The sequence below is a fragment of the Haliaeetus albicilla genome, chromosome 2 (genome assembly GCF_947461875.1).
Source record: "Haliaeetus albicilla chromosome 2, bHalAlb1.1, whole genome shotgun sequence".
In the NCBI taxonomy this organism is placed as follows: Eukaryota; Metazoa; Chordata; class Aves; order Accipitriformes; family Accipitridae; genus Haliaeetus; species Haliaeetus albicilla.
In genome coordinates, this window is record NC_091484.1 from 23,491,726 (window position 1) to 23,506,841 (window position 15,116).

General features: G+C 35.9%; 1 protein-coding gene across 46 annotated transcripts in view; it reads left to right on the forward strand.

The window, feature by feature from the left end:
• Nucleotides 1-15,116, forward strand: part of CLASP2 (cytoplasmic linker associated protein 2) — a 152,412-nt gene that overhangs the window by 123,120 nt on the left and 14,176 nt on the right. For 25 of the 46 annotated variants that reach the window (XM_069810159.1, XM_069810031.1, XM_069810047.1 and 22 more), the window contains 5 exons: nt 3,522-3,685; nt 4,870-4,948; nt 5,110-5,160; nt 10,350-10,493; nt 14,580-14,723. In XM_069810159.1, coding sequence (XP_069666260.1) covers nt 3,522-3,685; nt 4,870-4,948; nt 5,110-5,160; nt 10,350-10,493; nt 14,580-14,723 — 582 coding nt within the window. The remainder of the gene's footprint in view (nt 1-3,521; nt 3,686-4,869; nt 4,949-5,109; nt 5,161-10,349; nt 10,494-14,579; nt 14,724-15,116) is intronic. The other 21 variants (XM_069810055.1, XM_069810117.1, XM_069810216.1 and 18 more) reach the window with 1 other exon arrangement.

Below are 15,116 nucleotides of genomic sequence, written 5' to 3' on the forward strand. Positions count from 1 at the left end.
ACACCCATTCCAGCCACTGAAACCTTGCCTGCTTTTTGGTGTTGCAAAGCTATTAATAGTTATCAATCTATTATCAGGAGGATCCTTTAAGTATTAAGAGTTCATGAGCTGTGAAATTTTTGTCACACACTTATGGCTAGACAATTTTCACCTTAGACTCTTTTCAAGTGTCTGTAGGAATTATTGTCATCTCTTTGGTTTGGGTTTTTTTTAAAGGTTTACTTTACCATGATAGCTGGATGTAGGGAATTGCTTAGAAAAAGAGAGTAATATTATTTGGAGGAGAAAATGTGAGAATGATTTGAAGTACATGCCAAGTGCTTACTTTTAAAATACATTGCGTATCCCAATAAAATTACTGAATTTATCATAAAAGTTTTGAAATACCTTTTTTGTTTTGTTTCGTTTTATATTCCATACAGGAACTTTGTATTGATGGCCACTAATTTGTGTGTTTTTATCTTTTTCCCTTTTTTGTTTGTTTTTTTTGTTTGTTTTTGTTTTTGTTTCGTTTTGCATGCTGTCCCCTGTGTTGGAACTCTCTTTAGAGAGTAAGTTGGTTCAATATTTGTTGGAAGCCTAACCTTACTTGCATGAATGTGCAATTAACCCTTTTTCTCTATTTTTCTTCCCCAAAGAGTTCATGCAGTGTCAAGCCTTTTGCAATCATAAAATGCTATATACAATTACGTAAACTGTGTGGTAAAGTTTCGAGATGTGCTTGATCTACTAATTAACTGACATTGTTTGGTTATGCATTCCTGCTTTATATTGTGGTGGTTGGCACATCTGAAATAATTCACTTTAAAGGTAGATCACTGACAGTTATTTTCATATGTGTTTATTTTTTCTGCTGTCAAATTATTAAAAACTTCAACTTTAGATGCTTGATTTCAGAATTTTAGTTTACATCATAAAAATGGAAACTGCAAAAATCACAGTACCTACATACATTGTTCAACATATAAGTGGTTGAGTACCATTTTCCATTCCAAATTCATCCTTTACCTTAAACGCTCTTACAGTCGTCTTAAATTCTTCATGGTTTGGCCTAAGACAAAATGGTATGATTCATATTTTTTTAAATGCAATAAAATGTCTCAATTTAATGGAGCTTTCTCCAGACATTCACTGTGGTAAACCTAAAATCAAACAAAGCTTAAAAGCAAAATTGAGTCCTCAGTTATGTGTATTTTTAACAGCTAAAACATTGGCACAGGATCTCAGAGCACTTTTGCCGTAGTGATTCATAATTCACTTCATAATGATTTCAATTTAAACCACTTTACATGTTTAAAGTGTCATAAGAAGTCCATGTTACTTCATCAAGTAAGAGGTTGTAACCAGTTTGTTCAGCTTGCACGTTTTAATGAACAAGATGTGTGTGTCAGTGTCTGGAAACTCAAAGGAACAGGTACAGTTTTTAAATTCTGCTGAGCTGTATAGTTTAATTTGAAGGGTTTTAAATACAATTGTAAGACCCTCAGTGTAATCCTTATAGCACCAGAATTTTTTTTGTTGTTTGCCTAAGTCCAATATATTTTTCCCGAATTTTAGGGCTGTGAAATCCAAAGACTGTCATATTCCAATACAGAAAGTACTTTTTGGTTTCATTTTGTCTAGGTCTTATAATTGTGGATGCACAAGCAGTGGGCACAAAGTGGTATATTGTTTCAGTTTAGCCAAGTACAGAAGACATTTCCAATCCCAAGCATAAAAATTTCTTCCCACTACTGGGAGGATAATTTTTAAACATCAGACTTGAATACAAATTTAGACAGAGAGCAGAGGAGTTAGCAATTTTATCTTTTTTTAATTTATTTTTACATTTTTCAATGTAGTTTGCCCCAAAAGGGAAGTTAATTAAATTAACTCATCCCGATGGGCTTTATGTTGAGCGGGATTTGTACTGTTTTGTTTCTAACACAGCTTTTCAGTATTTAAGATGTCTATGAAAAGATTCTCCTTGGTCTTTATTAGATCTTGAAGGAATCATAGAATAGCAGGTTGGAAGGGACCTGAAGGATGATTTTGCCTTTCTTGACAAAAAAACCTGAATTTATATTTCATTTCTAATGTAAATTTTGAGGCACTTCTTTTAAAGATACCTGTATGGATTTTTTTTTTTCACTTTATGGTGTGAATTTGCCTACCCTGGCTTCATTATCAACATGAAAAGAGATCTAATTTCTTAAGTGATGTGGGCATGCAGCAGCCTTGATCAGTGCTGTGGAAGAAAGCCCACTTCCGTGGACTGGTTTCTGCAGCCATGTGAGGTATGATCACAGTTTAGGATCATCCACTCTCACAGACAGCAGCAGAAGTTGGCCTTATGACAAGCCAGGTGAGCCTCAGGAGGATGTAGGGTTCCAGCCCTTCTGCTGCAGCAGCTATTTCCAACCTTGTACCCACGTCATACATACTCAGGAGGCAATCTCTCTCCAACCCTCTTTGCATCATAGCAATACTTCTGCTTCGGTACCCACTGATCTGCTGGTGCTGGAGTGCATATCAGTTGTGAAGGTAGTCTTTTCAGCCCAAACACCCATTTTTCTTCTCAGAGAAATGGGAAACCCATGGGCCACACCGGTATAGAGCATATACATCCCAATTTCACTGTAAGTCTTGAAAAAACATAAAATTAGTGAGATACTAAAAAGGCCGTTTAAACTAAGTTACCTATTTGTCATGCCCTGCTTTACCCCTTCCCTCCAAAAAGCTCTTCTGCCTGGTCTGAGTGCTGAGGTTACTATAAATACAATATGTCTTTTCCCTTTCCCCCCCCCTTCCCCCCCCCTTCCCCCCCCTTCCCCCCCCTTCCCCCCCCCTTCCCCCCCCCTTCCCCCCCCTTTCCCCCCCCTTCCCCCCCCCTTCCCCCCCCTTTCCCCCCCCTTTCCCCCCCCGACCCCCCCCTTTCCCCCCCCTCCTTTCCCCCCCCTCCATACTCTAGTGAATAATTTTGTGTTTGGATACCTGCAATAGCAGGAGAATCTTGTTCTGTTCAACAAGTATTTTATGTAAAGGAATTGGCCAGCTTTCATGATTTTGCAGTATTTAGTAATGCACATATTTAAAATTAATATCTTGCTAAAGAATTGTAGCAGCTTTTTTGGTTTTAGAGAGCAAGTGGTTTTGTAGTCTGAGGAATATGTCAAATCAACTTGATGATAAAGCTTGAAAGGGTAAAAAACTGTTTTACTGAAAAAATTGAGGTTGCGCCAGCCATCACAGTAAGCATTTCTTTTCTTGATGAAACTGCATGGAATACCTAATTGTCAAACTTCTGCAGAAGTCAGCTAACATTTCCAATGTACTCTTCTATCAAAATCCGATGAGAGGGCAAGAAAGTTTTTTTTTTTTCTCTTTTTTTTTTTTCTTTTCCTGCTTGGCTGCAAAACACTGCCTTTCTCTGCCTCTGATTCCCTTACTGCTTTCTTCTTTGTTTGTAAGTTCAGCATATGTCAGTGTCGTTTCCTCTTTTGCCCCATCCCACCCTCTTTCCATCTTCTTCTGCCTTGTAGGTGTTCAGTATGTTTTTGGAGACACTGGTGGACTTCATCCAGGTCCATAAAGAAGACCTGCAGGACTGGCTGTTTGTACTGCTGACACAGCTGTTGAAAAAGATGGGTGCTGATTTGCTTGGGTCTGTACAAGCAAAAGTTCAGAAGGCACTTGATGTCACAAGGTAATGAGTTAATAAAAAAAGTAATTTTTAAAAAAAAAAACAACACTAAAAAACCAATACAAACCTTTGTGCTACTTCCAAGTTTTGGGGGGGGGTTTAGTGTGCTATGAGATACTTGGAAAAATATAGATCTAATAACAGAAAATGAAACTTCAGTAAACCTCGCTGCTTAAGCATTTTGCTTTCCTAAATGACTCTTAGTTGAAAGGGTTTGAGTCCTTAATGCTGAACAATTAATATGATACTACTTACCTGATTCCAAAATGTGTATCTGAGCCATATATGTTTGTTGTCTTGCCTTGTGTTCAGTGATGGAGTGCTTGTGTTTGAACTTCTTTATTTTGATATAAAAATATTGTTGCAATATTAATCTCTCTGCCAGCAGGCTTTTAAGGAGCTATGGCACAATAATGGATTTGATTTCTGTCTTCCACTCTCCCCAAACTTCACGAATAGCCTGATCCAAAATGATCTTACATGATTTTGCGGGCCACCAGAGCTGCCTATCCCTCGCCAGTATTATTTCTAGATGAAGGCTAGATTTTTAAATAGAGTTGGAGGGACTCTGGGATCTACTTCTCATCCTCTGTTCTCTGAAGTACAGGACAGTCTAAGCAGTCTAGGCCTCAGCTGAACCTATTCATGTGGCAGATCAGTGAAATCAGGGGAGAGGTATGGTGTATGTTGCAGGGAGAGAAGGGAGTATGATCTGCTACATATCTTTTTTTTGCTGCTGCAGCAGAGCCCTTGAAGGTCATACCCTGAGTGTGCGATGTGGGAGAGCGGAGGCAGCCCAAGGTAGAACAGGATGGTTCAGGGAAGTGTGCAGGAGGAGTCTGGTGTATACCATTAGCAGTACCACTGCCTATTAATTTGAGGATTGCATAGATTCAGACTCAGAATACAACTGTATCATCATTATATCATTCATTATTACTTGCATTATCTATTCTAGCTATAATTGCTTCAAAGCAGGAATTTCTTAATTTTTGTCCTTTACATGCTAGTTGAATGTTTCTGGAAGTCAGATACAATATCAACAAAATGGGTAGACATTTTTTTTCTTTTAAAAGTACTAAAGTTTTTCTCTACTGAAAAGAATGAGGGCTTATTTAGTGCCTCTCAACAGGTACTAAAAGAAAATTTCATGTAACTTAACATGATTTGATTTGTTTGTTTTACAGGGAATCTTTTCCAAATGACCTCCAATTCAGTATTTTAATGAGATTTACTGTTGATCAAACCCAAACACCTAGCCTGAAGGTAAGAGTTTTCAGGCTTGCATTGCAAACATAAATCTTCATTGATAGACATTTGCTTGTCTTAATATTTGAATTTGGATTGTTATTTTTGTTTTGTTTAAAAAAAAAAAACAACCAAAAAAAGGTTTTCAATTAGTGGATTTTGTTTTTGTAAACTTTCAGACAGTCAAGCCAGCACTACAGGACCAGCTTCGCTCTTTTTGGAGCTCAAAGGTTTTTGTCTGAATTATTGTCTTTATTCTTAACCCTATGTCAAACTCTTACAGTGTTTCAAATAATTTTTATTTGAATGCATTCGTATGCTGCTACTAACCTTTGTGAGAAACTTTAAGCATGCAGATGTTCAATTTTAAACGTTTCACTAGTATGAAAATGTTTGCTGCGAGAGAGATCTAATAAAACCACAGTACAGTAAAAATGAGCAACAAAAATGTGGCCGCCTAACATCAAGCTGGTTATGCAAACTCACTCTATCAAGTCTTTTCTAATTTTATGTTTGTGATTTCCCAGTTGTGTTTTCCTAGTTCATATATATTTTTTTCCTGTGTTCAGCCTGATAGGTCTTGAATGAATTTAAATTATTTTAATATTACTATGAACTTGAGTTACTGTATTAAAAATCAGCTCCCTTTGTGGTACACTTACTTTTCTGAAAGCAGTGTGTAGCTTTATATTTACACACATTTTTACATAAGAATCTATAGCACATAGAGCTGCCAGTATAACTGTAAAGTAAAAATGTAATCTGTAGTACATTTACAGTTCCAAAGAGAGTTGATTTTTAGGAAAAATGCATCAAATCCTAAGAAGATTTACAAGTGAAGTGAATGGGGAAATAACAAGCATATGATAACTGGCATTTTCTGCTCTATCCTGCACGAAATACTTTTACATAGTTTGATACTGCACAAGAATACGACTTTTCCAAAGTTATGTTGAACCTAAAGTCACATGAATATGCCTTTTTTGTCTACAATACAGTAAAATTTACTTTTTTAAGCTTTTGAGGACAGTTGATACGTTGACCACTGTTGCTTCGTAGAGCTGTGTTAAAAAGGGACTGCTGTCATTTATTGAAGACAGCAAATGAGGTAGTAAAAATCAGTTTGTTGTTTAAATAAATCCTTGGAACAAATTGAGCTTGGTTTTGTTTTACTTGGTTTTCCTCCCCAGGAAGGTGAATTTGATGGTTGAGATGTTCTTTATTCCATACAGTAGTATAACTGGTAAACGCATATCGATCACGTTTCAAAGTTGAGAGTGTAGATTTGGAACGAGACATGGACGCCTAATAGGCTGAGTTGGGGCTAAGTTCAAGAATATTCACTATGCAACCTAGAAAGAATTAAGAAATCTGAAGCACTTAATGGGAGGACATGCTGAAAATAATTTCCAGTATTTGAGAGAGACTTCTGAAATCAAGATGTTGGTAAAAACTACCTCCACAGAACAACACCTGTTAGTTTGAAATAAAATCAAGAGTATTTAAAAGGAATTTTTGGGACAGTGAAGTATGTAACTGTTTAAGAGAAGGTAAGCTTTTTTCAGAAGAAAGTGGTATCTACACCTTACTTCCATCTCTGTGAGGTAACTACAACTTCTGGATCCAGACAGTAAAGTTAGTGAATGTAAATTGCAAAAGTATCCATTTAATATCCATGTTCTTGAGTGTTTTGTCTAAATCCCATCCTCAGTGCACCCAGATGTCTATCAGATCACTTGATAATCCTAGGGCACTACTCCATTTCTTGAAGTCTTCAGCTTTTGTTCTTATTCTGATAAATTACTATTTTGTTGCAGAGTGTGCCTTTGGGCTAGACATACTGAGAAACAGCATTCACTGTGACAGGAAAAATCAGAGAAAGGATTTTCAGCATCCTTAAAGATGGTCAGATATAAGAAGGGGTGGTAGATCAGAAATTTGCTCCGTGGAAGGATTCCCTTCTGCAAATGACTTTTCCCTCTGGTTTTCATGTGGTGGTAGTAAATAATCATGATTCTTTAGAGTAAACTATCATTGTTGTTCTTACACTTACAAACATGGCTAAGTCTTGGACGATAAAAGTCAAGCTTTTAGAGTGGCCACGGAGGTGGATTTGGATAGCTAGCCAGTAAGAGGACCAAACATAGAGAAGATATGATTCTGCTGACCTAATCCATGGAGGATGCAGCACAGTGTACTGCACTGTATCTATCTTACTTTGTTTTGCTATAATTTTACATATAGGTGTGATGAACTGCTGAAGCAGTTTAGAGGTGCCAGATGCATGTATCTGTTTTGGTCAAATGTGTGGATGGGCATAGGAGTCAAATCTTCTAGATGGCGTATATTCTATTAAGCTTATTTTCACAGATGCAGAACATAAGCTTTCCAAAGGATGAGTGTTGTCCTGAAATACACTTCATATCATCACTTTCCTTTTTCTCAGGTTGAATATCAAATACCTCAAACGCAGTGAGGAATTGATTTAAGCATTGTGGCCAAAGTTCATTACAAGTTTCTGAACCCTTCTTTCCTTTGAAAATACTGATTTGTTGACAAAGGTTTTTGCCACAGTTCATCAGAAGAATTTTTTTCTTTTTCCAAAGTCGGTATTAAAATTTCTGGATTTACAAAAACCTAACCAACCAATGACACAGATTCACAGAGATGAAAGAGCCCTTCAAAATTCATCTTTAGTTTACCTTTTAGTCATCTGGTTAAATAATGGCAGAGGCAGTCACTCCTCTAAGTATTCGGTAACTGAGGGACAGACACCTGGGATGTGGCAATCTGAAAGTCACTTTGTGTGATTGCTTTTATTTAGTCTGAGTAAGGCAGAGTAGAGTCTTTTGCATCCCAGGAAAGCACTATAAGAGATAGACTTTTTTCTGGTTTAAGCAAAGCATCTTCTCTACATTCCTCTCTTCTTTTGTCTTTTTTCCTGTTATGTGAAGTGTTTCTTTTATCTTGCCCTGATGCAGCAAATGAAACGGTGTAAATCTCAAATTTTTCACAGGACAGGAAAATATTTGCCTTCTGGCACTGACTTATGGTATTTCCTGAATCTCTGGAGGTAGTTGCATGTACTTTTGTGCCAGAATTTGTAATTTTATTATCTGTGAAAGATGTTTATGAAGCACTTCAGTTCCATTTATGTCTAATCTTTTTTTGTGAGTAATAGTGCTAATTGTGGCTCGATCTGTATTTCAACTCACTACAGTAGTGCTATTCTTAAACAAAATGTCTGTGTTATATGCTGTACAGGACAAATGTCTCCGTGTTTATAGTCCAGCAAAAGTACAATAAATTCAACTTAGAAGAGTACGAAGAAAGTCAAGACAGCATTAAACAACTTCAGAGACAATGGTTTCAGATTAACGGCAAATATTCATTGTAAGAATTCCTGGAGCTGCTTTCATTGCAGTAAAAAATTGTTATCAACGCTCTCGGAGAGATTAAATGGATTGTTGAAGAGGACTATGTTAGAGCATTTATTTCTGAATCGCAACTCTCTATACACTTACAGGAAATCATGACAAAAATACATCATAAGTAGATTCACTGCTATTACAGAGTTTATTCAGGGTGCGAGGTTTTTTTATCTGTAATAATACTGTCTCGTATTTGAGCACAGAAAGGTACCCCTTCCAGAATGTCTTCTCTCAAAAGCAATTAGTGAAAAACAGTCTCTTTCAAAATAGTTGTGAAACTTAGCTTTGAATATCTGTCTCGCTGTGAAAAGCTTTACTAGTGTGAATTCTCTCCATTCGTATTCTGTTCAGTGGTCTTCTGTCTCCTGAGAACCTCCATCTTTCCAGAAGTCTGTGCAATTTACTCTGTTGGAATAGTTTAAACTCTAAATAATACTGTGCCCTCAGATACAGTGCTCCAGATTTTTTTCACTGGGAGAAATTCCTCAATGTTCTAAGTGTTACAGTTCTTACCAATAATTTTTTTAAGATGTGATATTGTATGTATTTAAATTGTGAACAGTGAAACGTAGTGCTGTCATAATGTTTTCACTTGGTAATCTAGAAATTTAACTAATACTTCATGTTTGGAAAAACATGTAGCCTAAGGTTTTTTGCTGCGGAGATGTTTGTGGGTTTTTTTCCCTTTGGAAAATGTCTAGCAAGTAGCGGGTTTTTTGACTGCATTTGTTGGTAATGATCTGCATAGAATGAAAGCCTCCAGCTGTTGTTTGTTGTATGTATAACTTTGGAGAAGTCGATCTTTAACAGCTGCTGTGAAAATGAAGTATTTGTTATTAATCTACATGTATCAGTTATCACTAATGTGTGTGTCACTTAGTGTACCTTGAGTTTTTAATAGCTTGCAAATTTTCATGACCAAGGGAAGTTTCTAAATAGTTTTGCTCAGAACAGTTGTACTACAAGCCATGAACAATTGAAAATATACCCAGAGCTCTTTTTCGTTCTGGTTATGATGAACATAGGTGTCTCCTTCCTGGGAGGTATTTCTGGTTCGTTACAATTATTAGTGGAAATAAAAGCAGCTAAGTCAAAGAGGTGGCCTAAATTAATGTTCACTGCTTTTGTTGATGGGTTGCATGACAAATCTCTGGGGCAGCAGGAGCTGAGAACATAAATATTTAAGGGAGATAAAAGCATAATAGCCCTTTGCCCAAAGCTGTGCAGTGGTGCAATTTGGGAGAAACTAGAGAGAGGCTGCAGTCTGGGGTGTATAAAACAGAGATTCTGCATAAGGACTAGAGGGAGTTGGTGGAGCAGGAGAACGATACTCAGATAAATGAGGGAGTGAAGCAGCTTTTCTGTCCTGGTAAATCCATGTCTCTGTTTCTGAAATAACTTCAAAGGAAAAGTGCACGTGACCCCTTCTAACTCTTTTGTAGAACTTCTATTCCATACCTTTTTAGTATTTAATGGGAAGATTCATGTGGCTTATCCCCGAAGATAGTGACTGCTCAACTCCGGTGTTTTATAAAAGAATGCTGTTAACTACATAGGAGGAACTAATAGGAACTGATTATTGGTTCATCAAATGATGTTCATTTTTCATTTTAGTACTTGAAAAAAGTTCTTAATAACTCTGAGTAATTCTTTAAAATTGTGATTATTCTTAAATATTTTGAGTACTTCGGTTTTTTGTTAAATACAAGCTTCTGCATATGCAATGATTTGTGTATCTTTTAGTTGCTACCAGTGAAATTTAAGATTTTTATTAATACTTGAATTTCTGAGGAATAACTCCCTTCTTGAAATGTTATATCCATTTGTAAATTTATTTATTCTGTAGAGTTTTATATTAATGCTGAGAAGATGTTTAATTAGAAAAAAAAATCATCTTTATTTAGGGAATGAACATTGTACTCTGTGAGCACACTTGTTCTTGCAGCATACCATTTTCATTGTCCACCTGACTCTATTTCTCTTTGCAGGTCAAAGTTGCAATCCTTAAATACATAGAGACTCTCGCACAACAGATGGATCCAGGAGATTTTGTAAATTCAAGTGAAACTAGGTTAGCAGTGTCTCGAATTATCACCTGGACCACAGAACCTAAAAGCTCAGATGTTAGGAAGGTATGTTTGTTAACGTGTGCTTAGAATTGCAATACATTTGAAGTATCTTGGCAAATTAGAGAAGCTCATATTTCTTGCCTAAACAAAAAAAATTATTTCTCTTTTAAAAACAAACTTACTCTTTCATAGAGAAAAGGTACTTTTATATCCTTCTCGGCAAACACACCTAATTTTTCTGTATAAAGTATCAGAAGTGACGAAGTAAAACTCTGCCAAAAATTGTATGTGTAAGAATATTTAAGTAAAAATTTAAAATTAGCACATGTTGAAACTCTCCGTTAGGGTTGTGTTTTCATGTGTGTTGATACATTGAGATTATCTTTCATAATACAAGGAATAACTTTGTTTCAAGCACTATCTGGTATTAAAATCTCTTCAGTGGGCATTTTCTATACAGTTTTAATATTACTTCAGAGACCACACTCTGTGATACTAATAGCACATTTGTAACAGGAATGGTAAGTTTGGTAGCAGACTTGGTTCAATCTCTGGATTTTCTCAAATCCTTTGTGTTTAACAAAAGATAGGTAAATAACTGTTGACCCTTTGACAAAAGAAAGTTTGTGCTTTAATAAGGTAGTATCAAAGGTTTGTTCTTGCAATGGTCCAGTTCCAGTGCAAAACTCCCTTTTCCACATAACTGTTGTGAAGTGAAAATTAATATTTGTGAGTTATGTAGATGTACCAGGGATACGGAATAACCATGAGAAATGTACTAGTGCACTCTTTGGAAACAGTTTCTAAATAGTCCTTCCAGTTACAGAAAGCAAAAATCGTTGAATTTTGTTTGCAGTTTGGTGGAATAGTTTTGTTGTTCTGATTGTCACCAGCCATTCTGTCGTAGCTGCCATTATCAGCATGCTAACACTTTGTGAATGCTAAACAAACCTATTTACTTCATGGCTTGTAAGTGCAAGCATCTTTGACACAGAGAACTAACTCTTCTGTTTCTTTTTCTCTGTTTATTTCTGCAGTTTGAAGAGTTGTAACCATTCAGATTTCCTTTGCTATTTTCAATTAAGGCAACTTAATTAAGTTGGCAAATTCATTGTTTCTGGAAACAGTACCAAAACTTCCTTTCTTTAGGAGGGATGTTTTGGGGGAGCTGTCTCACAAAGTGTGTAATGTGAAGAGAACAAAAGTAAAAATAACTTACGAACATTGCAGATATCAAGAAGTTGTGGAATACGTAATAAAAAAATATAGGACAGTTTATATTGGAGATAATGTTTCTGCCTTTCACTTCTATAACTTCATGAGTGTGAGAAAGCAGTAATAGATTATATCCTATGGACTTTTCTTGCCTAGTACCATGTTCTAGTGACATACATAAGACCATAAAACAGGAGAGGAATTGAAGCAGCACTATCTTCTAAATCAGTAAAGTTTTAGTACTAAGACACGTGGCAAGCTGTCATATCTGATGGTTCATATGTCTAATAAGCATTTTTATGTCAATAAGTAACTGAATCACGGAAAAAATTGCCAGTGAGTTTAATCATCTGGAACACCTTAATTACTTGAAGTTTTCTCATTTTATTTTTTCTTTCCATAACACAGCTGTTAGAGGCAACTACTGCCAAAAGCCTTTAATAACTCTTGAAAATAAAATTTCACCAATAAGTAGTCAAAAGAGTTATTCTGATGGTACAAAATGTTTCGTTCTCTTAACAGGCTTCACAGCCTACTATCACAGGCTTTTTCATTTTATTTATTTTAATAAGCTTATAGCATTTAGTATGATTCTTTAAATTAAAAGTTTTTGCCAAGTGTATTTCTGTGTAATTGATGGGTTTGGGTTTTGGTTTTTTTGTTGTTGTTGGTTTTGGTTTTGGTGGTTTTTTGTTTTTTTTTTAGTAAAAACATTTCTGGTACTAAGTATTATGAAAAATCCTTTTTTATTGTATTAATCTGAAGTTGGGCACTCAGTGCAGTTCAGTGGCATGGTAGTACTTTCTGGAGGTCCTTTCTGGAAGGTGAAATTCTGTGTTTCAGAACTTGGATTTCTTCTAAGATTAGAGTTCTTCTGGAAGGAATTAGAATCTTATTAGAGTTCCTCTAAGAACAAAACTAAACAAATATTTCTAATCCTTATTGCAGACTTTTAAAGATGTTTTCTGTATGACTGGACTTAAATCTCAAGAGAGAAAGCTTATGCTGAGGAGAAGAAAAACCTCCAAATACTCTAAAATGCCTCTTTTTTTCTTTTTTTTTTTTTTCTTTTTTTGTCAAGGAAGAGAGAGAGAAAATAGATAATTGTATAGCTGAAAACCTTCTCTGAATCAGTATCAATTTTGATACTTCAGGCTGAGCTTCATTTTGGGCAAACTTGATGATACCGGTTTATTTCCTGATATGACCCTGGACTGTCTATTCTGTTATTCTATTGGCAGCTTAAATAGACACAGTGTTATGGAGTGGAGACATGGATAACAGGACAGAAAAATGAAAGTGGTAATTCCCAAGCCTTTGCTCAGTTGCTGGATTTGTTTTGGTTTTGCTTTGTATCAATTTCTGTTAAAAGACTGACCATAAGAAATAACAAGGAAAAGAGAAATATTAAAGACAGATTGTAGAGGGCATTCAGGGTGTTCCCTTGAAAGGAAGGCATTCAGAGCGAGAAGGGAATAAAAGTTAAAGAAAACAGCCAGTCACGAGTGTGCAAAGATAATTTGTGGCAATCTAACATGCTAGTATTTTTGTCATTAAACTTAATACTGAGATGTGTGCTGGTATGTGTGCTCATACCTTGGCTTTCCACTTTTAATTAAAAAATGCTACAGTTCATTGCTCTGGAAGCAAAAGGAGGGAAATAAATGTCTAAAAGAATTTTCTAAACTACTTGCTTGAAGTATATTGCTGCTTAAGCAAGCTGCCTATCATTCTGTCTAGCATGAGGCACTGGTTCTCTCCAGTGCATGGCAGACCTTGATGGTGAGCTGTATAAACTAGACATAGTTGCTTAATCTTAGAATCAGAGTTTTGTACTACAAAGAAACTATTAAAAAATTATGGAGAACTTAATCTGTAGGCCTTCATTGCATGTGTTGGTTTAGTTGCTATGTTGACAGGTTTGTTAGACTACCCAGTGAATATTCATCAAACTGTACAAGCGTTACGAAGTCATGCAGTCAACATTCCTTTACTAGAGGGAACCCAACCATTGTGTAACTTACTGTGTTGCTTTGTCAGTAAAGAGCTCTATTTTTTGATACCAATTAAAAAAATATATAGTAAAACATGCTGTAGGATGAGGATGATGTTAAAGATGAACTATTAAAATTGAGGGTGTGGGAGGTGACATCCAGTAGACCACAAACTCCAGTACTTAACAATGTTCATCTTTAGAATATGTAGTCAGCTAAATTATTCTTCATGATGTTTGCTTATCTTTTAAAAAGCTAAAGGAAGCAGGGCGGGAAGGTGGGGGAAGGTTAACAAACTAGTTTGACTGTAGGATAAGTTATAAAGAATATCAAGTGCTGTGATCACAACTCAAAATCAAGACTGTCTCATTCCAAATTAGGATATCTGTTGGTTTGGGGTTTTTTTTGGTTTGGGGTTTGTTGTTTGGTTTGGGGTTCGTTTTTTTTTTTAAATTTTTAAATCCATAACCATGCCTTTTCAAGCTAGTGTGTTGATTATCCATAATCTGTTATTATCACTTGCAGAACTCAGGAGAAGGAATTGCAGGCTTGTTCCTGCCTGGTGTGTTCCATTCCTCTCTTAAAGGGTTTGGCAAGTTGAACAAATTTAAAAAGCCATTTTGTGAATTCTTTTCAGTACTTTTTTTACTAAGTAGGAATCTGGGGTTGGGAGTGTTGAGGAGCATGTTTCTCAAAGACTGCTTGTTAAAATGATTGTGCAAATTTTAAGCTTGTTATTGTGTGCCTGGATTTATCAATATCTGAACTTCCAGCTCACCAGCAAATATGAATTGCTTTTGTTCACATCTGTTAACATCCTTATTCAAGCTTGATCAAGACTTAAGTCACATTTTGTGACTACCACTCATTATAGCATTTCTTGCTAATAAAATTACTTTAGAAATTCAAATTAATATCTTCAATGTGTATTTTCTTCTAGGCTGCGCAGTCAGTGCTGATTTCCCTTTTTGAACTCAACACTCCAGAGTTTACAATGCTATTGGGTGCTTTACCAAAAACATTTCAGGATGGAGCCACAAAGCTTCTCCATAATCATCTCCGGAATACAGGCAACAGTGGTCAGGTATCTACACCTCTTACTATTCTTTCTGAAGTTACTGGTGTTTTGAACATAAGTCCATTTCAGTATAGTTATTTGTGAGAGCAACAAGGTTGGTAGAGGACAGGAGGCAACCTAAATCCTATGTAGAATTATGTCTTAATAGCAGATATCACTCTTTATGGAATGCCTTTTCTTTTTCCTCCAGAGAATGATACTTTCTAAGTCTATGTTGCTTCCAAGTGACCTAGTAATTTTGCATGTGCTTTTTAAGAGTAGTTTATCTTTTACTTTACTCATTTCAAAGTTATACCTGATTGAACTTACTAGTAATTGGTTAGCCAATCAAGAACTTAAATAGAAGCTCTTTAAATGTTTCTGGGCCCTAGAAAATAAATACAATAATAAGTTAAAAGG